This window comes from Pogona vitticeps, chromosome 6 (assembly GCF_051106095.1).
Source record: "Pogona vitticeps strain Pit_001003342236 chromosome 6, PviZW2.1, whole genome shotgun sequence".
NCBI lineage: Eukaryota > Metazoa > Chordata > Lepidosauria > Squamata > Agamidae > Pogona > Pogona vitticeps.
In genome coordinates this window covers 50,602,220-50,629,387 of record NC_135788.1, presented here as the reverse complement: position 1 = coordinate 50,629,387, position 27,168 = coordinate 50,602,220, and the positions used below count along the sequence as shown (strand labels likewise).

Here is a 27,168-nt window from a genome sequence, read left to right as displayed (position 1 = left end):
GAATGAATTGGAAAAGGAAAGAAAAAGGGTAAGGGATTAACTTTTGTTTTTCATTTTCTTATGCATATACACTACTAGATAGCCATGTCTGGGAGATACAGCTAAACAGGATGAGCATCGGAATTCCAACTATTGCTAAAGGTACCCTTTGTCCCCAAGCAGTCCCCCTTTCCTGTGTACTACCTAACAGGAATTAAAACCACATTCAAGGGACAGTAAGGAATCCCCTTTCTTGTGCTTTGTTCTCACTTCTTTAACTGCTTTGCCATGCAGTTGTCCTTCCCTTGTAACGACACCTTGACTGCATTAATAAGTAATGTCAGGTTGCCTGAATGTTCATCCACAATACAGTTTAGATTGGCAGTCACAAGATCTCACAAGTGGCTTATGTATTGTCTTATCTACAGGAATTAGAGCATTGCAAATTGATTCCAAAAGTTTTTTAAAAAAATTTCAGCGTAACATTTGTGAGATTTTTTAAGCAGAAAAAGAGTGGCTTACAGTCATCCACACAGCTTGTGTGAAAGATCTAGCTGTAGATATACCACGTCCAGGGAGAGATACAAGGGCTGAAGGCAAGCATGGTAAAAATGGAGGAAAGAGTAAAATGAACGGAAGATTTATCAAAACAGGACGAAGTGAAAATAAAGATACAATAACAGAGGATGGATAAAAGCCATTACATCAGTCCTAATTAAGAATGGACTGAGATACAACTGGGGTCATCCAGTTGTTTAAAAAATATGGAAAGATGGAGTCCTCTTCAAAATCTCTTCCTTTGAAGAAGGCAAAGACTTTTTAGTTGTGTGTGGCCTTTGGCAAGAACACCAAGAAGACCAAGGTGCAGGTAAGTACACCTGTAAGGAGTAAAAATATGGGAGAGAAGAGACCTGGGCTGAGAGGAACCATCTGAAGTTTGATGACTCCCCCTCAACCCCCCTTTTGGTGTTTTGGGGTTTTTTTTTCATGTTTTGTTTGTTTGTTTTGTTCCGTTTTATGGTGAGAGAGAAGAGGAAGGATTGATTAAGAGATAAGGATGATAAAAGGGCAATAAACAAGTAAAACAAAGAGAGGGGTATTAGGGGAAAAAAGTAGGGTAGAATAGGTAGAATAGGTAAGGTAAAGGTTCCCCCTGACATTTAGTCCAGTTGTGTCTGACTCTAGGGGGCAGTGCTCATCACCGTTTCCAAGCCGTAGAGCCAGCATGGATTCGATCTTACGACTGCTTGGTCTTCTGACCTTGCAGCACAGAGGTTTCTGCAGTTTAACCCACAGCGCCACCATATCTCTAGGGTAGAATAGGAGTGAGAATTTGGCTGGGGTTCGGACTGGTGGGGCGTCTCCCCCCCCCGGAGCTCGCATTGAACCTTAATACATCATGGGGAATTGAGGGGAGAAAAAGATGTTATTTGTAGGGTGGAGGGCTAGGGATAGGGAATTGGAAAGTATATTATGTGAATTTGTGTTTTATACTTTTTTATTTTGTGGGGTGCACCATGAAGCCTTTAAAAAGATGGGATATAGAATGGATATGGGGAAAAACATAAGGGTGGCTACTTTAAATGTGAAAGGCCTAGGGTCTGTAACAAAGAGAAAAAGAATAGAAGCATTCTTGAAGAAGGATAAGGTGGAGATTATTTACTTACAAGAGACTCATTAATCAAAGGATGTAGTTAATGAACTGAAACTTCAAAATATACATATTTATGAAAAAGGAATTGGGACTACCAAATCCAAAGGTGTAGCAATATTGATCTCTAAACACTGTGAATTTGTGGTAAAAGAAGTAGCAAAATATAGTAATGGTAGATAGTTAATAATACAGGGATTAACGGGGGAAGAAGATTATATGTTAGTAAATGTTTATGCAAATCATGGAGAATTTTATAAAACTATTGTTAAAGAGATGGAGAAAGTTAGAAAGAGATATGTTATCGTGCAGGAGATTTTAACATGGTTTTAGATAAAGTAAAGGATAAAGCTGTATGTAAAAAAGATGAATGGAATAAAAAAAGTACCCTATTGAGTAAGATATTAAAAACTACAGACTTAAAAGATATATGGAAAGAATTGAAGGGATATGAAAGATTTACTTATTATTTCTTCTCTACATAAAAGTTATTCTAGAATAGATTTTATGTTTATATCTTAAAATTAAATTTGTAAAGTAGTAGATACAGATATTAATGTAATAAAAATAATGGATCATGTGTTGGTGACGATGGAGATGAAAATTAAGAGAGATTATGGAGAGGCTAGAAGATGGAGAATAGATTCCAATATTTTTCAGAATATAGATGTAATGGATAGAAAGAGGAGAGTGCAAAAAAAAAAATTGGTCTGAAACTCAACATAAAAAACCCCCAAGATCATGGCCACTGGTCCCATCACCTCCTGGCAAATAGAAGGGGAAGATATGGAGGCAGTGACAGATTTTACTTTCTTGGGCTCCATGATCATTGCAGATGGTGACAGCAGCCACGAAATTAAAAGACGCCTGCTTCTTGGAAGGAAAACGATGACAAACCTCAACAGCATCTTAAAAAGCAGAGACATCACTTTGCCAACAAAAGTCCGCATAGTCAAAGCTATGATATTTCCTGTAGTGATGTATGGAAGTGAGAGCTGGATCATAAAGAAAGCTGACCGCCGAAGAATTGATGCTTTTGAATTGTGGTGCTGGAGGAGTCTCTTGAGAGTCCCCTGGATTGCAAGGAGAACAAGCCTATTCATTCTGAAGGAAATCAACCCTGAGTGCTCACTGGAAGGACAGATCCTGAAGCTGAGGCTCCAATACTTTGGCCAACTCATGAGAAGAGAAGATTCCCTGGAAAGGACCCTGATGTTAGGAAAGTGTGAAGGCAAGAGGAGAAGGGGACGACAGAGGATGAGATGGTTGGACGGTGTCATTGAAGCGACCAACATGAATTTGACCTAACTCCGGGAGGCAGTGGAAGACAGAAGGGCTCTGGTCCATGGGGTCACAAAGATTCAAACACAACTTCATGACTAAACAACAACAAAGCATTTACAACTATAATGACATGAATTTATGAAGTCCATTGTATATTGCCATGAAATCGTGCAGAACTGTATCACTTTCCCTTTGTCAGTTCCCATTACAGGAAAAGCTTCATATATTAAATGTCAATTTTAAAAAACACACATGGCAATAGGAGCAATAAAAACAAACCCTGGAAACCCTGTTAAGAGAGAAGAGCAAATGATTTGCATGGTGAGATCTGGAATTTTAAAGAGTATTAACCAGTCTAAAAGTATTTTTCCTATGTGTCTTCACTGCCACCTAGAGGACAGTGTTCTGCATTGGCATGCTCTCTTGAACTGGTACACAATCTTTTCCCCAGCCGTCTGTCTCCAGCTGTTGTCAGACTACAACTTTTGTCATCCCCAGTGAGAATAATCTATTAACAGGAACAATGGGTTTTACATTCCAGCAACATCTGCAAACCCAAGATTAAGAAATCCCTTAATTGTACCTCTGACACGGAGATTTACCTGGCAAATGTGTTTCCCTTTCATGTTTAGTGGAAAAGAGATGTGATTGACATTCTAATTGCAAAGAATGGTAAATATGAAGTCCAAGCACTATCTGTGGATGTCACCCTAGACATGCCAGCCAAGCAGAATCCAAAATGCAAGTAGTCCTCTTGGTCCTGATCCAACATATCCATTCTAATTGTTTTCACACACACCTAAGAAGTCAGCCTTTTGTAAACTTTATGGGTCTTGACTACCTAAACCAAGTAGCTTCTCAAATGCTTTGCATTGTAAGAAGGGGAAATGATAACAATGGTGCTGTGCAAAACCATTTTTGATCCGGCTACTGTAAAAATTACAGCAAAACTCAAAGAGAATAAGTAAGCATGTGTGTGCATGCCTGTATGTGTACTGCAAAAGACTTCATCATCCCTGTTGTGCAAAACCACATGGTACTCTAGTCTTGTAAGTAAGGGATACAATGCATTTCTCGCAGTTGTCATAGGAACAGTCCCTTCTCCTTTTTCTTTTTTTAAAAAACAAACAGAAATTACTGCTAGTAGAACTGTAGGCAACTTTTTTGCCCCTTATGTGACTCAGTGGTTATTTCTCCCATAGGAGAAATCTTCCTGGATGCAAGGAACAGCACGGAAGCCTCAGACAGCAGTGCTTTTTATAAATAAAAGAAGTGGCAGCTATAAGAGGTTCACAATTGGGCTGATCACCCTAATCTGCAAGACAGTCCCTCCCTACCTTACAGGCTACCACCTGAGTTGTGTGTAGGGTGCAATCACATGGGGGATAGATTGCAATGTGGAGTAGAGATGGGAGTATTCGTATATGAATATCCCCCCACAGATGCAGATAACTCACAATTTCACCGCCGCTGCGAGCTCTGTGGTGCCTTCCTATCTCTCCGTTGCTCACGATGGATTAGCCACTCTGCAACCTGGCAGAGAGGCTCATCATCCCGCCTTCTGCCAAGACTGGCCAATCTATCGCGAGCAACAGAGTGATAGAAAGGCTCCATGGAGCTTGCAGCAGTGGCGAAATCATGAGTGGTCGGTCTGGCCTCAGGGGGCGGACCCTTGTTATCTGCACCTGTGGGGGGATATTCATAAACAAATATGAATACCCCCATCTCTAATGTGGAATGTCCAGCTGCACTCTATTTCCTGGTGATCATATGACATATGGGGCAATGTGCTCCTGCCCAGCCCCACTCTGTGCCCAGGAACCCTGGTTTAAAGCCACTCCCTGGCTTCAAATGCCCGTGCAGCCATGGAAACTCACTGGGTGATGGCAATGATAAACCACCTCTTGACCATTTCAAATGCCTCAAAAACTTATTAGGGTTGCGATAAGTTGGAAGCAGCTTGACAATATATAACACACACAAATTGCTTCAAAAGGGGGAAATCAAGTGAGGGTGTGTTCAAACTTAAGAAACATCACAATTTGGACTGCTGGTGGTATGGTACAATAAATTTTCCAGTGATCACATAACATAGGGGAAAATGCTGTCCACCCCAACTCCAATCTGTATCTAAACTGGACCATTTTTGGTCCAGGTGTAGAGATCTTGGTTTTTGGTGCCAGGCTGGAGTGATTCCCAGGCAGACAGGAGGGTCAGTTTAAGGGAGATCACTCCAATTAAAGCAATCCTTTCTGGTGTGATCAGGTGCACACCATTACAGCCATCTGATCACACTCTCAGTTTGCTTTGAAATGTGAACCAAACGAATTTCTCCCTGTCCCTAACACTTAGATTATGTTATGCACAGCAGCCAGTACAATTTAGTCGGGGGGGGAGGCCCCCTGAAATAGAACCACTCCTTTCTGCTCTAAGTAACGTTTTATTTTCATAATTGAATCTTTTGAGTGTTGAAAGTCAGAAGAGTTCTTAAATATTATGCATTCTTAGAAACCCTCTAGACTTATTTTAGATCTAACGTGCCTGGAAAAGGTCCCAGCAATGATTTCAGGTGTTTTTGACTCAGTACCTGCAAAAGCATTTGGCTAATGCTGATAAAGAATCTGACTCTACAATTTGTACAGTTGCTGACAAGTAGAGTTTTTTTTTCATGGACTATCCTTTTATTGATGCATCTATTGAATCTAAATGCATGTATACATTTCCAAACCTCTCTATGGGATCCTGTTTGAAAACCTTTGTAAGATAAAATATTGAGAAAGCAACTGTGTAAAGAAAAACATCCACACATTGTTAAAAGGAATTGACATGTTTAGCATCCCATTCAAGACTCTGAAATATTCATGTTTAGAATAATACACCAGAGCAAAAATGATTTTTTTAAAAAAACAAACAAGTCATATGAGTGAAAGTATTATGGATAATGTATAAGTTAAAAGTTACACATTGACGCTGTTTTCAGGCGAGTCGTGGCCATTTTTGTTGGACAGAACTCTTGGAAGGCACATGATTTGGAGGGCTAACCGTGAATGTATTTCTTTTTTATAGTATTTGACCCAAGAAGCATGTTCTACTTGCACAGAACATTTGGGGGGGGGGCGGAAGAGCTCTGGCTTGAGCTTTAGGGGCTTCTAGGCAGTCACCCCTCACTGACTCTCCCTGCGTCTGCTATCACCTTCCCCCTCTTTCTGTGTGTGCTCATATGTGTTGTTACCCATTGGCAGAATAAGTGGATCTTGACCAGAGAACAGGAGTGGGGGGAGTTTTGGAATGAGGTGCCCCCTGGTCCACGACCTGTCTAGGATGTCTGCAAGTGAGGAGGAAGTTCAGTGGCAGACTCACCCTCTTGCTGCTGCTCACTATCTTGTGAGAAAGCTTATTCGGCCTCTGTAATGGGGTGTTGCTTCTGGTCACCTATAAATGCTGTGGAGGGCTGGGGCAGTGGCCTGTCTACCCCTTGGAGTTGACAGAGAGGGTTTATGCAGAAGTGGTGGAGCTTTAAGTTTATGTGCAAGCAAGAGGCAGGAGCACAGTTGCTAAAGACTCAAGTTAGTGGCAGCTGTTATGGGTGGGACCTGCAGCAAAGAGAAAGCTTGGGGGGGCCCGCCTGGGATGCCTTGGGCTGCAGCAGATGTTCTGGTGTGCTGGATGATTGTGCCAACCTGAGTGCAGTTGTACGAAGTAAAGCAAAATGTTAACTGAGGACCTAATCACATGGGCCATTTGAATCATTTCAATGTTATACTTCATTGAAGCCAATAGATATCTATGTACGGTCACATGGTATATAAATCCCTGGGTGCATTCACAGGGCTGTCTTTTCTTTTGATACATTTCTTGAACCTTGAACCGGTTTTGTAGGATACATGGGCCATCCCAATAAAATCTGCTCGTTTTCCATTCTTTTTCAAGAGCATGCTGCTCTAAAATATCTCTTTTTTTTCCTTTGTTAAAAATACCTAAATGATATATTGCTTAATGCAGCATCTAAATTTGTGTGAAAAACTTTAGAAGCCAATATTGGAAGATGTTTCATAGCACAAGGTTTCGTTTGGCAGTTCTTCAGGTTTAGGGCACTTCATGTCTCAAACGACACAAGGGGGTGTGTGTTTCTCCACCTTGACAAGGGAAGGAACAAGCAGGAATGGATGTTACAAGGAAGTGATGCAGCAGCAAATTCCTGGAGGAGAGAATGCGGATACGTGACTTAGCATTTGGGGGAAACAATTAAAAGGAAACCAGTGTGGGTGGCCACGAAGTGCCCATGGCACCACAAGCACAAGTGGGTGCAATCGACAGCAAAGTTCACACACACGCCAAACTGATATGGATAGAAACAATCAAGGATCAGATCATTTTAAAAAGCCCATGCCAGCAAAGTTGAAAAAAAAGTTGATCAGATAGACAAATGAATTGATTTTACCCGTGCATCGTGTGAATGGAAATTTATGAACTGGTTTAAATAATGGCAGAATCAGAAACAGTACTCGCCCATAGGGAGTACTGTTATTAACAGCAATAATTTGCAAAAGACACAAATCTCCTGGCAGGGTTCTCCTCATGATAACCAAGCCCAACTGAAATAAATGGATACTGTGCAAGCTCCCTTTCAATTCCTTATACAAGGAATGAACAGGTGACCTTTCTTGTGGGTGAATCTGTTAGCCTCAGGAGTCTATGAATATTGTCAGTTCAACCAATAACCAAAGGATGAATTTTAATTTGCTATTAAAGCTTTTAACCTTTGCTGAACAAATCACACTGATGTATTGATCATGCCTGCAACCCTAATACGCTTCTCTGAAAGGTCACGAGAAGAAATTTAGCTAATGACATTTGGTGTGAATCTGTTTTTCACTTTATTAGTCTACATGACCAATAAGTTCAGATTTCTAAAATTATTTAAATCAGAGTCAAATGATCAGGGCAGCAGCATAACAAAGAACCTTCCATGCTCCATTAAACTGTATGTAACACCAACCGGTTGTGACAGGGTGGGAAATTATAATGTCAGGAACAAAATGTGCTAAAACATGTGTAAGGGTGCTTCAGAAAGACAGCTTCTGGTGGCACTAATGAAAAGCAATTGTGTGGCTATTCTTCATTTTCCTCCTTAACAAACAGTTTTGTGGAAAGGAAAAATGAAACCAGAAATAGCTGTGAGAAAATGTAGGAGGGATAAAAGTGAGAGATGATGTTATCTGGATTTTATGGAAAATTCAGTGGATTAGGTAGACAATTACATGTGAGAAAAGTGAAAACTCCTCTGGAAAACCTTGGAAACTGAACTGAAACAATATTAGACATAATAAAATTAATCAAAAATAAACCAATTCCAATTGCTTATGTTGTGTAAAAAAGAAAGCTAGTTTTAAAGATGCTACTGAATCCAGCCTTTACATAATCATAATTCTGGAAGTTTATAATATGTGTTTAAATGAGAAATGGCAGGGCTAACAAGTAAGAGTGGGTAACTTTATCACTAAGACTTCAAAATAAAACTTTGTTCCAGTAACTGCATCTGAGGAAATAACATGGTGGTTGATGTGGGTTTTTTAAAAGACTGATTTATTACACTTTTCCCACAAGATTTTTATATTTTTATTTGATTAACAATAATCGCAGGAAAGAGAACCATCTAGCTGATGGGGAAAGCCTCATCTAGCACGCCTGGTATTTTATTACATTGTTATATCATGTTTCCTTCTGCTTGAATGTTGACTTGGCTCCACTTTGCACTTCTTTTCACTTTGATCTTGACTGCGGTAGATAATAATGAAACATAAAAAGAATATGTCAAAGGATAACAGCACTGCCAGCGTTTAGGAATGCATATATGGCTGGGAAACAGGAACACACCTTGTATATTACGTATATGCTTTCATATATTTTAGCTTTCGACAGAATCCTGTTACTGTTTGCACAAGTTTTGCCTAACTTGCTATACGCAGCTAATTGTGGCTAATTTATGAGATACCAGGCCATGTTCAATCATCTCATCACCTACCTGACTTTGCAACAAAGATAATCCCTAGCACCACATCAATTAGCAGCAGTTAGCCATGGCAAGTTATGCAAGCACCAGTAGGATTCCTGTTGGTATGTTCAGTTTAGTATTGTTATTATTGTCGCGATAACTACTATTAAAATCTTTCATACATCTTTGAGGAAGAAAGACTCAAGGTATCTTAAAATGAAACTATATGAAAGTTTAAAACACAGACATTAAAAACATACGATTTAGCCTGTTTTAATTTGAGGAGACACCTTGACATAAATTTTTTAAACCGCACAAGGTTCCTCTCCTCTAGATAAGACCTTTTCAAGGTCTTTGTAATTTGCACAAGTTGCCTATGCATGCAACTACTGTTAATGTCCTTTCCATTTGAGAGGCAGAAGACACACACAGTAAGCACAGAAGGATTAGTTGATTGTTAGTGCCAATATGTAAATGCTCTCTCCAATGTTTCTAAGATCATGCAACAAAGCACCAGGCCACCATCATTTTGTGCAGTTTACATAATTTCCATTAAAGAATTATTTGAGTAACTTTGCTTAGTTTCTGCAAAATAATAGTTCTTGCTCTTGTTCTCTTCTCTTGTCAAAAGCTCAGCAATACTTTGTCCTTTCATAAGGTGAGGGGAATAGGTTTGTGGCTCCTCAGTCTTGCATGTCAGAGAAAAGCAAGTGAAGATTTACATCATTTGGCATTAAAAAGAAAATGGAGCCTGGCAGGCCTCACTGGAGAGAGCATTCCATAGATGAGGGGAGGCAGAAGGACACCTCAAAGCTGGGTCTGGCCCCATCCACAGAGCTCACGGCCCTTGGTGAATTCTCACTGAGAGAATGCAATCATTCAATCATTGAAAGGAATGTTTGTCCACTCCTGATTGTTAATCCAATGGAAGAGAAAGAAGGAGAGAAGTATTTATGAGCAAATGTGAGATGCACGGGGAGCCGATTCATCAATTATGACTTCTCTAAAGCACAGTGAAAACAGGGAAGGCCTGAGTCAAGCATGGAATATAGTAATATACTAGGTAGGTAGGTAGGTAGGTAGGTAGGTAGGTAGGTAGGTAGGTAGGTAGGTAGGTAGGTAGGTAGGTAGGTAGGTAGGTAGGTAGGTAGGTAGGTAGGTAGGTAGGTAGGTAGGTAGGTAGGTAGGTAGGTAGGTAGGTAGGTAGGTAGGTAGGTAGGTAGGTAGGTAGGTAGGTAGGTAGGTAGGTAGGTAGGTAGATAGATAGATAGATAGATAGATAGATAGATAGATAGATAGATAGATAGATAGATAGATAGATAGATAGATAGATAGATAGGTATCTCACCTGTCATTTACATGGTGAATGTAAATATCTTATATCTTCTTGCATTCTTTTTCCACATTATCAGCCATGATAGGAGAAACCAGTTGTTTAAACTTTGCTAGTGGACAAGCTGCAGAACATCCTGGCAAAGTGAACTGAAAAGGTTCATTTGTACCATTCCGAAAGTGCATCTCAATGGTGTGTTCTCTGATTTTTATGGCACCGAAAAGAAAAAGACAATTGAGGTCTTCTCTTATTGGAGCACAATTTAGTTGTTTTAATAAATGCAATTCTTTATCATACAAAAAAAAAAAGAGAGAGAGAGATAGAGATGTTCAGTTCCATGTTGCTAACAGAGGAAATTCATAAAGCCCAGATCCTGTTGCTGGAGCATTACACTCCCACCATAGTGTTATGGAGTGGCATCCCAATGTGCAAGCAGAGATTGCCTCATTGGAAAGAAGTGGGCTTGCACAAAGAAATGCCAGATGCCTCCTTGCACATGCTCACAGATTCACTTGCACAACAGGCTGTTGAAAGAACAGAATTCTGGCCTTAGACTATAGCTCCCAGAATAACGAGCTGAATGCCGGGTTGCAAACATTCTGGGTATTGTCCAATAAAATATGTTTTTCCTGGCTTTGCTAAAAGTGCAAGCAAGCAAGCAAAACATATACTTCTGTTGGGTGTGCAATGACTCTTTTAACCCCACTTGTCTTTCAAAAGTCAGATGCTCAGCCACTCATCTATGAAACCCATTTTCAAAAGCTGAGCTTCAGTTCCCAAGGCAGCTTTTGCTTCTTTCTTAAGCACCTCAAAACCTGTCGGGCCAAATACCATGTTCGGTCTCATGTAAGAAGATAGGTAGATTTTGCATCAATTCACCCTATATATTGCAGCTGATTATTGAATGAATTAGCATATATTAATAATAATCATGTGCCATCAAGTCAATCCTGACTTATGGCGACCCTTTTTAGGGTTTTCAGGTAGAGAACACTCAGAAGTGGTTTACCATTCCCTTTGCCTGGAGTCATCCTGGGAATGTGCAGCTTGCCCAAGGTCACACAGGCTAGCTCTACAGGACTCTACTCACTGTGGGGAAATCATACTCCCAACCTCTGGTTCCCCAGCCAGATACCTAAACCCCTGAGCTATCAAGCCTTGTATATATTAATATTAGTAATACTTGCCCATTATCTTCTTTATATAGTTCAAAAAAATGGCAAGCTGCATAGGGAGGCAGTCGTTGATTGAAAATATCCAGCGCTACATGGAGAGCAACTAATGTCATATCATGCTGTAAAAAGGAAGAGGAAGAATGGTTGTTACAGGAAGTATCTTGGGAGAGATTTACAAGATAATCTTGCATATATCTACTCAGAAGTAGCCACCATTGAGCTCAGTGGATCACACTCTTAATTTTATGATTCTTGAAATATCAATTAGGATAACTCTTACAAAATTGTTGGAAGAAAGAGTATAAAGAAATGTGCAAGAATGGGGCTGTGAGATTAGGCTGGTTCCAAATCTAGCAATTATTACTTAGGAATTAATATTTTATCTCAATATGATTCATTTATGAATGTATTTTTTTTCTCAAAATGCAGTTTAAAAATGAATTGTGATCGTCTTTGTTTGAGCAAAAGACTGCATTGCGAAATTAATTCAAAATTCCTAAGGTTACTTTGAAGAAAAAGAAGAAATGTAATGATGTCCAGAGGCATTCATAAAGCATGCAGTGTAGGATAATGCTATAAGTAGGATGATGCTTGAGGGTGCCTCTAGCATGGTTGGCCACATATGTTCTCCATACAGTCCCAAAATGCAGTTTCCATGAAATCAGAAACAGGATTTCCCCCCACTTCTGGTTGCACATCTGCACCAGATTTCAACTGCATGTGTCCACTGAAGGTGGATCAGCCCATCTGAGAATCTGGTCCTCTGAAATTGGCTTATTCATCTGCCAAAGCTGCCCACTCATGCCTGATGTCATGAGCAGTCAGGCATAATGGGAGAATTTAGACAGCACTTTTAAAAATGTTGCAGTCTGTAGAAGTTTTGTAGGTTCTTTCCTAGTCATCATGCTTCCTGCCATATCTTCTCAGATTGTGTTTCCAAGCTGATTGGCACCTAAGCTATAGGATATGTAGTCATTTTAAAATGGCACTACTTACTGCTGAATACATGATCAGTTTGGTTTGCATAGCAGACTCTGCAACTTGTGTCAACTTTTCCAGAATTTCTTTCACTAGAACACCTGAATGGAGGTGAGAAATTATACAACTGCTGGAGAAACCATGAAACATTTCCAACCATCTTGTTATCATTCATCCAATGTGATAAGGCTGGGTTATTCTTCAAACAGGCTCGAGAAGTTCTAACTGCCTTCTGAGTGAAAGGTATGCTGAATTCTAACCATGCCTTCAAGTTTTAACCACAATATTGATAACACCAGTGGTATCAATAGATGTGGAACAGGCAAGCACTTAAAATCTAGACATATATAATCTGATCGCATAGCACCCACCTCCTCAACCCATACTTCCAACACCACAATTTTTTAAAACTTCAAAATGCATGTTTCTGCAAGAGGACATGAAGGGCATTTTTAAAGCTCTAAAATGAAGGAGGGGATGGTTTGGGTAGGGAAACCCTTAAGTGGCCCACTGGGTGTCATGGAGAGATGCATGTGGGTACTTTATCCACCTTTAAGGCAGAGGACCAAGTGCTGCTATTTCCAATAAAGGTTATTTTCTTCAAGCGTGGCCAAACTTTGTTTTGTTTTGATCTCTCTCTCTCTCTCTCTCTCTCTCTCTCTCTCTCTCTCTCTCTCTCTCTCTCTCTCTCTCTCTCACACACACACACACACACACACACACACACACACACACACACACACCATCATAGTTGAAACATTCCCCTCTTGACAGTCTTTCAGGCTGTTGAGGTTGATTAGAAATATATACTTCTACAGAGTCAGCAGCTGCATCTCTTTCCCAACTTCACATCTCGTCCTTGACTGATTCCAGTATTTTGAGGGTTTTTTTTCTAGGACAAGCTCTCTCTCTTATTTTGCTTTTTTCCTTCAAATGTAAGCACGTTTGGGGGCATATCTTACATTTTAGGCATGGCTACAATTTATTCCCCTCCACCCCCGTTGGTGGAAGCATGCTTAAGCAGGTTTTTTGTGCATGTGGAGCTTCTCAACTGTGGGTATTTGGGCTAATATGTTGTATGTGCACCTTTACACTTCTTGAAGTCACTGTATTGCCCTTGAACACTCTGGACTTCCAGGGACCACCATACCCAAAATGGATGAAATTTGTTGCCAGAGCAGGGGTTGAATTTAGTCAAAGAGCTCTCCATGGTCAGAGCTTGGAAACATTATTTTGTGGACTAAAGCTCCCAGCAGCATCTCCAAGCTAGCATGGTCAGTAACATGTGGATGCTGGGTATTGCCATTAAAAGAGTAATGTTCCCAAGTTCTGCTGATGGCGCAGGGGAGGAGGGATGTTTCATCGTTCTGCAGGGCAGAAAGTCTTTTTAGCTTACTGAAGTAACAAGAAGGGAAAGAAAAGAGAGAGCCTCAAGAATTTCTGGGTTTGCCTCATGTAGTCCTCCTTGCCTTGTGATTGCAATCCAGTTATCTCACTGCTTGAGCAAGTGTGATATAATGGCTGGTAATGATTTTTCCTACATAACAGTAAAGTTTACGTTGCACTTTTTCCACATGAGCAGGGCATCAAAAGTGCTTTTTGGAGATTCTGAGTGGGTTTTTCAAATTTTAGACAATTTCTCTTAGTCTTTTGATGGAATCTGCTGCCAAACGGTATTAAGCTAACTAAAAATAGTGAATAAAGTAATGAGCAATGGGGAAATTAAATTAGAAATAATGGTGACATTGGGATTTAAGGAGTAATTTTTCAAGTCAAGAGTGAAGCCTGCTGCCACAGTGGAACTGCACCCTCCTCATTTACATTATACTTAAACAACATCTGGGAATGGCTTTAGAAGAAAAAGCTCACAAGATTTAAGAGACATATCACTGAGAAATATTTTGCTCTGGGTTTTTTGCTCACCTCCTTCCAGTCGTGACTTTTCTTCTCTTTTGTGTACCCCAAACAAGGCATTTAAAGCATACTCCAAAATCCTTCTCAGCTTATACATGTTTTGTGCTGTGGCCCAGGCCGGCAGAGGTTTTCCATGGATTTTCTATGACAAATAAACCAGAAATTTAAAAAAGAGAGAGCGCTCTGAGACAGATCTCTTTCCCCCTCTTTCTCATTTACAGACTTCCAGTGTGGATATATTTTTAAGCTATTCTGTCCTACTTTTTCACAACCACAAGATGCCATAGTACTACAGCCACACGTTAAATGTATAATACAACAACGTTTTTAAAAGAAAAAAAGAAACTGAAACAACAAAAAGGCAAGGATTCAAGCGTCAGTAATGATGGAGTTGCTCCCATTATTACAATTAGGAAAAAGCATAAGGTAAATGTATAGTGGAGGGTGCAGTAGCACTCTCTTCACTGTAGCCTTCTCAAGCCCCCAAAATATGCTCAGGTAGGTTGGAAATCCTCTAGAGCCAGTTTTCTGAAGAGATTGGCTGTGAGCAGGGATATTTTTGTCATGTCTGAAGTTTATAGGCCAATTAAGATAAACTTAAAGTGCTGTGTGGGGGTGAAAGTCCTACCGCAATTTTTAAGATACTCTCTCAATAGCATCTTCCTTGAGAGTCATGGAAACCTCTACCCAGCATTAACGTTCCTCCCTTCATTATGACAGAAATGAAGGGCCTGCCATCTTCTCTGTGTTGTTTGATTTTGTTTATCACTGAAGATTGGCCAGGTTGTTGGGGTTGATGGGAGTTGGTGTCCAACAATGTCTTCACCTCTGCAGCATGGCTTTGTTTATCTTGACCTGCCCAAGCAACAGAGCCACCAGCCAATCAGTTTGGCCTATGATCTGGTATCCTAGATTTAGATCTAAGGATTTAGATCTAAGGTAGGTTTAGACATAGGACTCCTAAAACCACTATTCAAAAGACATTGGGCAGCCATTCCATCTTTCCTTCCTTCATAGATTTTGAGTGCTAAGAAATAAAATGAAAGAAGGTGGAGAGACACTCAGAGACAAGTGGACGACGAGACAGTGCTGGGGTACAAATCTGGATACACGCAGAGACAAACAATTCTATGAAGGGGCAAAAAATAGACCCCCTCCAATCATTCCTGATTTCCTTTTTTGTTTTGGTTTCTGTTTGTTTTTGTGGCCCAGTGTGTCATACAAATTTATCAAAAGTACCTGAACTAATAAAGCGTCATATGCTTTCCAGAGTTTTTGATTTGTAAAGTCCAGAAGAGTCTTTATGTCGTATCCCATGTTGCTTGCCATTTGAGCTAGAAATGGCTGAAAGAAAAAGCAGAAGGGTCTGTCAATGTAATTCAAATGTGGAGATGGATTGGTTTTCTCCTGGTGCTGACTGATGAAATTGGAATTTATCTAGCAAACCTGCTGTTAATCTGCTGCTGAAATGCAGGATTCATAGGGCAAGGAATAAAGGAACAATTACAATAACAGAGAAAAGCACCAACACTCGTGTTATCTACCATAACTAAAGAAAAGGGTGAGCTTGTGTGCCGTCAAGTCAGTTCTGAATTATGGCGACCCACATTGGGTTTTTTAAGAGTGGTTTTCTATTGCAGCCCATCAGGGAGTTTCCAGAATTGAGCGGGGATTTGAATCTAGGTCTCTTGTGTCCTAGTTTGATGCTTTATTCACTACACTACATCAGTGAATCAGTTGTTAATTGGTTGTTAATCGGATTATTTTGTCTTACTTGAATACCCAGTTTCTTGGGAGTGGGGAGGCAATGTGTAGCTTGCATAATTAAATTGTAAACTCTCTAGAGTGTGCTTTAAGCACCAAGGGGTGGTATATAAGCAGCACGCTTTGCTTTTGCTACATTGAGTGTGTTTTTGGTGTTGCTTTTGTTTACCATGCTGTAGTGTGGTATTTGACCCTTTGAGATATTTGTATACAGTGGTGCCCCGCATAGCGACGTTAATCCGTTCTGGATTAATCGTCGCTATGCAAAAACATCGCTAAACGGAACGGAAAACCCCATAGGAATGCATTAAACTTGGTTTAATGCGTTCCTATGTGGCCCTAAACTCACCATTCAGCGAAGTTCCTCCATAGCGCCGCCATTTTTGCGCCCTCAGTAAGCGAGGGAAGGGCGCGAAAATGGTTGCGGCGGCCATTTTGGGTGCGTGGCAGCCATTTTGGAACCGCCGATCAGCTGTTGAAAAAAACATGTGAAGATCGGTAAGCGAAAAGCTTACCAATCATCGCAATGCGATGTTTTACCCATTAAAACATCGCAATGTGATCGCTTTTGGGATCTCAAAAAAGAGATCGCTATGCAGATTTGTCGTTAAACGGTGCGCTCGTTAAGCGAGGCACCACTGTACTTACTGTATTTAGCTTTTAATGTTGTCTTTTAATGAGTTAAGAAGAAAGGTGGAGTAAAAATATTACAAACAAACAAACAAGCTGTTGGAGCAATATATAACAATGTGGAGATTGGCATTGGATGTCTGCATCTGCAAGGGAGAAGTAAGTATCCTTCTGTGCATTTAGTGTAAAAAGGCAACTGTGTGCAACCTGATCTACTGCCACCAGAAAAGATGGAGGTAGACTATTTTGTGCTTCTTGCCCTCAGTGCCAAAATTGCCAGTTGCAGCCCTTCTGAAAATGTGCACCAGGAAACTGAAAACATTTAGTGGTCAAAGCCTAATTTAATATTACTTTTGTTCCTTTTCTTACCATTTGTGACTGGATCATACCACGGGCATCGTTTGATTTCATCGTTTCTTTTAGAAGTAAATAAAACCGCTTGCAGTAAGGCCATGGAAATATAAGCAACTGGAATAGAAATAAGAAAATGTATTATCTAGCTAGACTCTGCTCGTGCACAATGCCTTCATTTAATTATCTGAGATCTCCTTCCCTCATAAGAACCTAAGAAGAGCCCTGCTGGATCAGGCCAAGGGCCCATGTAGTCCAGCTTCCTGGATCTCACAGTGGCCCCATCAGATGCATCTGGGAGCACATGGGACAACTAGATACCTGTCTCCTGATACCCCTCCCCTGCATCTGGCATTTTGAGGTACCTTCCTTCTAAGCCTGGAGATTATACATCCCCACCATGGCTTGTAATCTGTGATGGACTTTTCCTCCAGGAATCTGTCCAATCACCTTTTAAAGGCCTCTAGGCCAGATGCCATCACCGCATCCTATGGTAAAGAGTTCTTGCACCACAGTTCAGCCCATTCAACTGTAACCCCCCACCTGTTTTTGAGAAGCTGCTATAGAGAAGAGTAGATGAAGAAATGGGCTCCCACCAGCAAAGTTACATGCACTCATATCTGAATCCAACCCACAAGCAAGGAGGGTGGGATCCCATCTGGGCACAGCTGGATGAGATATCTTCCCTGTCAAATTAGAGGCTGCTTATGATGTAGCCAACATTTTGATGGATGTGGTTCCTGTTCTCTACCTATGAGAGATTCTACCTATCTGTATTGCAAGTACAGATGCAGGCTAAGTTCTCTGAAGTCAGGTCCAAAAAAATCAGAAGCCCAGCTCACCTGAAAAGGAAAGGCACTTTTAACAAGCCTCTTGGTTCTTTTGTAGTTCAGAATAAAACCAAGCAGAAGAAGAAGAATGCCCTGTTTCCCCTATCGCATTTTCATATCTCCTTGCCAGTCTTTTCTGCACTCCTAAACACATTTCTCTCTGTTCCTAAATTTACCAAAGGGCAGAAATAAATTGGAAAGCAAGAAAAGAAAAAAGAGGGCAGGGATTTCCTTCCCCACTCTGCTGCCACCATGCCATCGTATTAGCTTATTGTGTGTTGGTTGCAAAGCATTGTGGGAATGGTAGTTCTTCCAAAGGACCCTCAAGCTGCAAAGTGTGGGATCTCTTCCAGAGGTTCTCTTTTAAAAATATGACAGTAGGTGAAGAACACTGTGTACACATTTCCTTACCTTATCCTTGTAATTAGGCACAGTATGAACTGGTATGGGCTGCCAAAGGAGGTCAGGGTTCCAGATTTGGCTGCCAGTAGGAGGATAAAGTCCTGCCAGATTAGCCAGAGCGCTCATAATAGTTCGATCATAATCTGTACTTCGGACATACAGCTAGAAAAAGCAGTGGGGCGGGGGACATACCAGCATTTACATGTCTCAGCAAACTATGAATTTTGGCTCATTAAAAGTCAGGTCAAGCTTATTTAGGTTTAATAGCCCTGAAACCATATATCGTGTCAAGTTTTAGATTTTAAAAATATGCTAAAACAGAAATTTACCATCTCTACAATACACTTTTTTTTTTTTTGCAAAGACTGCTCAAGAGTACTTTTAGAAGGCTGAATATTTCAGTAGCTATTTTTGAAGGAATTGCTTTCTTGCTGTTGCATATTTTGGACAGTAAAAGAAAGTACGGGATGGTGTATCAAATTCTAACAGGCGACAGTCACAGTAACACTGATCTGAGTGTATCTTGAGAAATTGTCTCTCATCTGAGCCATTGGGAGAGCATTGCATGAGCAATCAGATATGACCACTTTCGCTTGGGAACTCTTAAGGTAAAGGTTCCCCTTGACAATTTTTTGTCCAGTCATGTTCGACTCTAGGGGGCGGTGCTCATCCCCGTTTCCAAGCCATAGAGCCAACGTTTTTGTCCGAAGACAATCTTCCGTGGTCACATGGCCAGTGCGACTTAGACACGGAATGCCGTTACCTTCCCACCGAGGTGGTCCCTATTTATCTACTTGCATTTGCATGCTTTCGAACCGCTAGGTTGGCGGGAGCTGGGACAAGCGATGGGCGCTCACTCCGTCGCGTGGATTCGATCTTACAATTGCTGGTCTTCTGACCCTGCAGCACACAAAGGCCTTTGCGGTTTAGCCCGCAGTGCCACCACGTTCCTTGGGAACTCTTAGTAGCTCATAAAAGTTAATGTGCATAAATTCCCCTTTCCTTTGATTGGTTAAACAAACCAGGATGCTATGATTCAATGAAATGTAGTTTTGCATTGTATCTGAACATGATTAATTGCTTTCAATTAAACCTGGGCTGAAAAATACCTGAAATCTAGATCTGGAGCTTACAAATCCTGGCTTGTTGAGACTCTTACTTACTCTAATTCTGAGATGAACATACTGTGAAGGTATCATTAACTGTGGGTTCCTGGTTTGTTTGATCACTCTTGTGAAAGGAGAAGTGAATTATTTGGATGCACTGACACACTGCATGTGCACATCATGATTCTACGTAACAGGATTCATAGCTTGCTATGATGTGTGAACATGGCTACCGCTGAGTGAGGATGACTTGAATCCTTGGGAAGAATGTTTGCTGAATGTTTCTAACTGAACAATAAATGAGCATGTCCCAGGACCCTGGGCCTTTTTCCCTGGGAAGCTGGGCTGAGGCTGAAGGCCAGGTACGTTTGCATTTTGCTGAGTTTTTTTCCCCCTTGGGTTTTCTTTTTATCTCCCCCACCACATGGCCTGGAGGTCGGGCCTAGAGGTTGGGGCTTTCTGCTTTAAATGAGCGTGTCCCAGGCACGCGATATTCTCAACTTCTCTTATTCTATCTCTGGCCCTAATATGGTAAATAGGAAAGCTAATTAGATTTGTATACACCTGGGAGGCAGGAAGGTTCTAAGGGTCGGATCATACTTCCGCACTATTAAAGAGCAGGCTGGGTAGGTGGGGCTCGTCAGCCATGGAACGCAACCCATCTAGGAGAAGGAAAACTCCGATTTCAAATCTTCACTGCCTTGTGGCTATATCCACTCATGGCAAAGGTTTCAGGAGTTAACCTAGAGGCAAAATCCGGAGCTGGAGTCCCGAAGGCCATTCGTTTCGTTCTGCCAACTCCTGCGACGTTGCTGGAACCAATTGTATTGGCTCTCGCCTTTCCATTGGACCATTTCAGCAATGTGGAGAGAGGGGATTTGCTGCTTGGGTAACAGCCTATCCTCCTTATTACTTTACCCAGGCTTCATGCTCTGGGGAGGACACTCCTCAATTCAGAGCATGTTACCATGGTCTCTCGAGACTGAAGGATGCCTATGAGATAACGAAAGAGCATGTTCTCTTACGTATTACTGAGTCACTGGATATACAACCAGAAGAGAAAGTGAACTTTGACAGTTTGACATCATTCACACAACTTCTGAAAATCATTGTACAAGACACACCGTGATCAAAACTTTGTAAGGCCCAAATCAAATGCTTTCATGAGGCAGGTTTAACTTACATATTGGGATGTCTAAATCTGTCACTGTCATTTTCCTTTGTGTTGGAGTTCTCAGAACCCCATCTGAATTCTTGCCCTACCCTCATTCCATATCAGATTATGAAACTCTGTTTCATCTTTCTTATTTGTGCACATTTTGGTAAAGATGTTCCCCTAAAGTATGCATTTAATCCATGTCAAGAAGGATACAAACAATCCATTGTGGTGACCAGCAGCTCCTTGATCTGCCTTTAGGCAACCCAGAATTGCACAAATACCCCTGATTCTGCCCATTTTTGCACGTTTGTCAGAACAATACATGTACCAAACTCTCAAGTACATAGGAAAAGGTGTCTTGTTCGTTCTAGTACTTGCCTCCTTTCTCTTGTACTCCTTACTCAATAAGCTTCCATATCGCTTCCTTATGAATTGTCCAAGCTCATAGTGCTGCTGCATTCCGATCTGTGGAAGCAACAGTATTTTTAAAAAGGGATATAAAAGAACAATACTGAGTGCAAATGGAGACCTCACGGGATAAGAAAAAGCAGAGATGACGAGGTTTGGGCTAATGATTTTGGAGCTTCATGTTATCTCTCTCTCTTTAGAATGCATTTAAATGTTCTATCTATCTGTCTGTCTGTCTGTCTATTCTGTACTATGTTAGACCACCGATCTCTCTAGCCCAGTATTGTTGACAACTTGACCTTGATTAGCAGTGGCACTTCAGGTTTTCAAGCAAGATTTTTTGTTGTTGATCTGCCTAGAGATGCCAGGGGTCTTTTGCTTGTGACGCATGTGCTCCACCAATGAACTACAACTCTTCCCAGTTCCACCCAACCCGGGATGAGAAACATTGTTCTTCAGATGTTATTGGGCTCCAGATGACATCAGTGAAATACAACATGGTCAATGGAAGGGGAGACAGGAGCTGTAGTCCAGCAACATCTGGAGGGACAGGTTTCCATGCACGTGAACCTGAATACAGGATGCTGTCTTGAGTCTGTGGTACCAAAATGCACTGGAAAATTAGTGGAATTTGAAATAGAACTATTGTGGTATATTCTGATTAATGAGTATACTTTAATTTCTAAGAGCAGCTTATCAAACCTCAGTGAGTTGTCCATATCCTTGTGGCCAAACATCTTCTTTGACTGTATTATTAGGAAAAGTAGAAATAGGGCTTCTGTCACCATGTCGGAAAACCTGGTAAAATGGGGTTGAAGTCAGTATCAGTTTTCAGAGAAATTAGAATTTAATGTCAAAATAATTTACTGAATTAAATGATTGCAACTACAATAGATGTAAATTGTGAGCATGTAGTTCTGATACACAACAATTGAATACAAGTCTTACTCAAAGGGAGGCCTTGAAGAGTCCACTGTTATTTCATTGTAAGTAAATGTGGATTGCATCACAGTCTCAGTGAGTTAGGCTGAAAAAGCTGCCACAAAGTCTCAGAAAAGTGCTGTGCAGTTGTACAAAACAAAATAGTGGCAGTAAATTGAACGCAGATTTCTATAGTGCTGGTGTCTGTGTCGTATGTTCTTCTGAGAACGCAACACAAGATATGGTAGGAATTTCTAGAATTAACAGATTATGGAAAAATATTTGAAAACAGAATTGTTATGGTCTTGGTAATTCTGGATGTTAAAATTAGTGCACCGACATTATAATTAAAGCAACTTGAGCAGAGGAATATAATGAGAGGTAGCAAAGTGGCTCTTGATATCTTGTTCTTCCTGATCTGAACTATTCTTTGCTCACTTCCTTTTTTAGGTCATTCCACCCCTGTTCTTTCCGGAAATAGATTGTTCTTTGTTATGCTTTGGCTGCACTGGAGAGCTGGCTGTGAGGGTGCCTCCATGTTAGCCTTTAGCTAATTCACATGCATGAAAGCCAGCTACAGGGCCTTCTTGTTGTAGATCTAAAGTTTATCCTAGAGTTCTTGGACCAATGTACACACTTCCTTCTTTTCCCATTATCATGAGTATCCCGAATAATTTCTTTTAATTCACAGCCATAAGTTCACCTTACTAGCCTGCTGCTCTCCGTTATCAAAAATTTCTATAGGTTTTGGGCACTAGTTAATGCTGTGCTACTGCAGAAAGATTTGTGGGAGAGGCTGTTGGACTAAGAGTGCCTCAAGCAAGCACATGTGGGTATGCTTTGAGCCCCAAGTGGCAACCAGCCAGTTTTCTTTGCATATTCGAGACTCTATTATGGAAGATGAAGGCATTTTGGAAGATCTGAAAATTGAACGTAAGAACCACCTGCTTTTAAAGAAAAAAGGGGTAGTGTGTTATCTAAAAATAAATAAATAAGTGCTTAAATGACCAGCCAACACTCCTAAAGATGAGACATAGTTAGCTTAAACAAGAGCAGCAGCAGCAGCAGCAACAATAATGCACTTGTGTGCGCATGTGCATAGATGCACACACACACACACACTCTGTAGGTGAAAACAATGCATGTGAGTTTAGGCGGTCCAGAAGGGGAAATCTTAAAAAAAAAAAACAGGTCCTCACAAATCTTCACACAGTGCAACATTTGACACTGGAATGTTGGAATAAAATAGAGAGTTCTATAACTCAGCACATTTCCATTCAAACTCAATCAAACAGAAATATCAGCATCTGCGAAAGCAGCACAGGAACTGGTGGAGGAGAAAGTACAACTCACTCTTGCAGAGTACACTAAAAGCTTTATTTTTACGTGCCATATTTTTCCTAACCTGGGGATAAAGAAACTATTTACAGTGAAACAAATTCTACTCTCAGTTATTTTACATATATTTACCATCAGTACAAACTAAAATATTATTGTCGTCAGGGAAACAAAGCCTTGTACTTACTGCAACCACGGACTTTAGCTCCCTTCCTGTGGTGCTTTGGAGAAGAAGGGCAAAGAAGAAGCTAAAGAAAGAAAAGCCAAAAAGATGGAAGCTGCACACCGGGCACACCCTCGACGGGCCCATCCTGAAAGCAGGATGGAAAAAGCTTTTTGGTGAAAATAGCCCAATGAGGGCAAATGCTGTGCTTTATAATGAACAAACAAAGGGGTGGAGACTTCCTTTCCCTCTCTTTGTGTATTTTACCTTGAAGATTAATTTGGTCATTATAATTACTGATCTATGTCTTAGGTACACAAAGTTCAGTGAGGCTGGTTTACCACCACACGGGCCACACAGCAAATGTGGCCACATTTCCCGTCCCTTCAAAAAATTCTGTCAGTTCCATCTCGGGTACAGGATGGCGAAGGGTATTCACTAAAAAGTGAGAGTGTCTTGATCGAAGCTATGTTCGGCAAGTGTCTTCATTTTTGAGGGTGGCCCAACACAGTTGGTCGCCTGGGGCAAAAGAGAAAAAGGCAGCTCCTCCCTTGCTTCAGGTGCAACAGCTGACTGGACTGCTGCTTGAATCTGAATTCAGTACTGGCAGTGGGATAACATCTTCCAGTAAACTGGAATGGAGGAGGCTAGTTTAGGGGAGCCAGGTGGCGCATGCGGGTCTGCTCACTAACAGAAGAGACTGGCTGGAGAAAGATAAAAAGGAACTGTTGGGCAGGAGACAAGTCATGCTGACCCTCAGCACCTGGCCTCATTCTGTCTACTGGTAGGGCTGGCCCTGTTTCTCTTAGGACTGACTTATTTTTGTGGTCATAGTAAGAGCCCTCATGCAGGAAGCCTATGAGGAAAACATAAGAGCAATAACTTTCCTCTGCAGTAATGCTTCAGCAAGTGGTATGCAGAGGCATACTGCCTCATGATTTGAGACGGGGGGCACAGAGCTATCATAATTCCACTATTGTTCTGAATCCTCTGCTAAAGCTGTGTAAATGGTAGCCAATGTTACCACATATTATAGCAGTTAATTCTCTGTTCAGCTATGTGGCATAGTTAGCAGTAGGTTATGCCTTTGGTCTCTCCTAAATCTCCCACTACTGACAATGTCTGTGACATTTCCTGTACATAAAACACTAAAAAGAATGTAGTATAAATGCCAAGTATTGTCGCCCCAATTCTATTGGTCTTTGTAGAAGGACTGCATATGTTGCTGCAGGTAAGTCCAGCAACCTCTGGAATAACCTGCCTCCGGAGATTCGCACTGCACCCTCGCTGGGTACTTTTAAGAACCAACTAAAATGTGGATGTATAGGCAGGCCTTCCCTTCCAGTTAATTCCTGTCCTCTTTCCTTTTCCCCCCTCTTTATTTGATTTATTTAGTATTTTTCCCATCTTGCAGAATCATTTAATTAATTAATTGTTATACATTTTTCTTGAACTTGTTATGCTTTATGTTGTAAGCCGCCTAGAGTGGTTGAAATGACTAGATAGGCGGGGTATAAATAAATAAATAAAAATAAACTTGACAAGGTGCCAGGAATCAGTCACATGGTTGGTCATCCACCCAACTATGCATCTATGCATGCCCTGATACCTTGTCTATTCATCTCTGTTAGCCATGACAACATATACAGCCCTTCTACCAACATCAACAGGATTTTGGTCTATATTTATTTGCTAAATATCCATAGTTATGGTGGGCAGTGTGTGTATGGTGGGTCAGTCTGTGGAACACCAACCAGCAAACACCAAATCAAATAATTCCAATGTTCACATGCAGTGTTTTGCTCTTGTGCATAAAACTGAATGATGACTGCTCACTTAAATGGAAGGAAGTAAACAGGTGCTTCTTCTCACATGAGACCTGTCTAAACCTGACCTGCTGCCACCATACTGATCCCAGTCATGCAGCTATTGAGAACTAAGCATGCTGTCTTCCAACACTCCTTATACTGGGGTTTATTCTTAGCTGACCAGGCAACTCCCATAGATATCTGGGTACTGTACTTCCATGTGCTCCAATCTCCCCTTATAACCTGTGGGCATGCTGCTATGGCACAGGGCTACCCACTCCATCTTAATAGAAAGTAGCTCCTTACAAATTATTAGCTACTTGTAATGAATCCTTTTTCCAAATATCAAAGCTCTAACTACTCTACATTATAACTGTTAATTAAACTGAAATTGTTGGTTTTTAATAGCAGGAAAGTGTTACTTTGAAAATCGTTATTAAAATGATAATTAATGGTTTTGGAAATATTGTTACCATAATTGTAATGACAGGCCTTAAATATGACTGTGCTTAAATTTAAAATAAAATTTCTAAGCTCTGCTTTCCTTTGCCCATTCATTACATCTTGGTAGACTGTGTCTAGGACTGGGAATATCTCCCCTAGTCCATAGTATTATCAAATTGCTGGGCATGCCATTTGAAACTTCTTAAGGACTTTAGGTAAAGGTAAAGGTTCCCCTTGACAATTTTTGTCCAGTCATGTTCGACTCTAGGGGGCGGTGCTCATCCCTGTCTCCAAGCCATAGAGCCAGCGTTTTTGTCAGAAGACAATCTTCCGTGGTCACATGGCCAGTGCGACTTAGACACGGAATTCTGTTACCTTCCCACTGAGGTGGTCCCTATTGATCTACTTGTATTTGCATGCTTTCGAACTGCTAGGTTGGCAGGAGCTGGGACAAGCGACAGGAGCTCACTCCGTCACATGGATTCTATCTTACGACTGCTGGTCTTCTGACCCTGCAGCACAGGCTTCTGCGGTTTAGCCCACAGCGCCACCACGTCCCTGGTTTTCTTAAGGACTTTATTGGGCTATATATTTCGCAGACATTTTCAATGTTTCATGAGAAAAGATAGCTGGGAGTAGTACTTCCCATTTAGCCTCTTTCACCTGGTACTCTTCAAGCGACGGGAGTTCAGTTCCCCCATTGTACATCCATCTAGCCTATGGAATCTTGGGTAAGTTGCATAGTGCCAGAGTGAATCTAGAAGGAAGGACTAGTAAACCACACCTGAGTACTTTGAACCTAGAAACCCTTGGGAAGGCTCACCGTAGGTTGAAATAAACTTGATAGTGTATAATAATTATTATTATTTAGTCAGTTGTACTTGTAGATACACTTGTAAGCTTAGCTCACCACTATTTACCTTCCTTGGTTATGTATATGTTGAGGTCCCATACTTTGGAAAGAGCTGTTACCATCTTTCAATGACATCTGCAAATTTATCATCAAGTGCTTGACTACATACAAAATCACTCTTGACCATATGAGATGGTTCTTTAAGAACATTCTGGTCTGAGAACTCTATGGTTCACACCCTCACAAAGAGTGCTATCAGAAAAAGGATATCTCTTAGATCCCTGGCATCCTTCTGAGCAGGTGAGTGGAGATAGATGAATTATCCCAGGAGGCAGAACAAATATGGCAGAACCTCTATATACTGATAGTGGGAGGATCTGAGGTGACGTGAGGACTCAATCCCAGTCATAAGCCTTTTGTTTGACTTGCTATTTATAGAGCAACTGCCTAGTAGATAAATAAGACCCTTTGCTGACTAACACCATCTCCTGGTTCTGTATTTATGCTCAGATCCATAAGTACAGAACCAGGAGATAACCATGACCCTAAATCAGCAACTTCTTGTTGCATTCAACCAAGTGTCATGCACTACTGCCTGGGGCACTAGCTGGATATGCAAGTGATGTCCTTGCTTTACTTTTACTCTACTTTTATTGAATTTATACCCCGCCCCTCTAGACAA

General features: G+C 41.0%; 1 protein-coding gene across 1 annotated transcript; it reads right to left on the bottom strand.

Moving 5' to 3' along the window:
- Positions 1-7,929: 7,929 nt before the first annotated feature.
- LOC110084864 (prostatic acid phosphatase) lies at positions 7,930-24,028 on the bottom strand. Its single transcript, XM_020804559.3, has 11 exons — positions 23,406-24,028; positions 21,662-21,757; positions 20,930-21,016; positions 18,296-18,448; positions 17,073-17,171; positions 15,549-15,653; positions 14,319-14,451; positions 12,414-12,496; positions 11,430-11,536; positions 10,258-10,443; positions 7,930-8,692 (listed from the first exon to the last, which is right to left on the bottom strand). Exons 1-10 carry the CDS (start codon positions 23,526-23,528, stop codon positions 10,287-10,289), a joined length of 1,143 nt encoding a protein of 380 aa, XP_020660218.2. The 5' UTR covers positions 23,529-24,028; the 3' UTR covers positions 7,930-8,692; positions 10,258-10,286.
- Positions 24,029-27,168: the final 3,140 nt, after the last annotated feature.

Excerpts from the sequence above, each read along its gene's own strand:
- LOC110084864 (XM_020804559.3), bottom strand. The coding sequence starts at position 23,528 with ATGGGCCCGTCGAGGGTGTGCCCGGTGTGCAGCTTCCATCTTTTTGGC. Across the intron at positions 21,758-23,405 it reads AGCTAAAGTCCGTGGTTGCA|GTTTTCCGACATGGTGACAG; the intron begins GTAAGTACAAGG and ends CCATTTTACCAG. Across the intron at positions 18,449-20,929 it reads AGGAGTACAAGAGAAAGGAG|CTGTATGTCCGAAGTACAGA; the intron begins GCAAGTACTAGA and ends TGCTTTTTCTAG.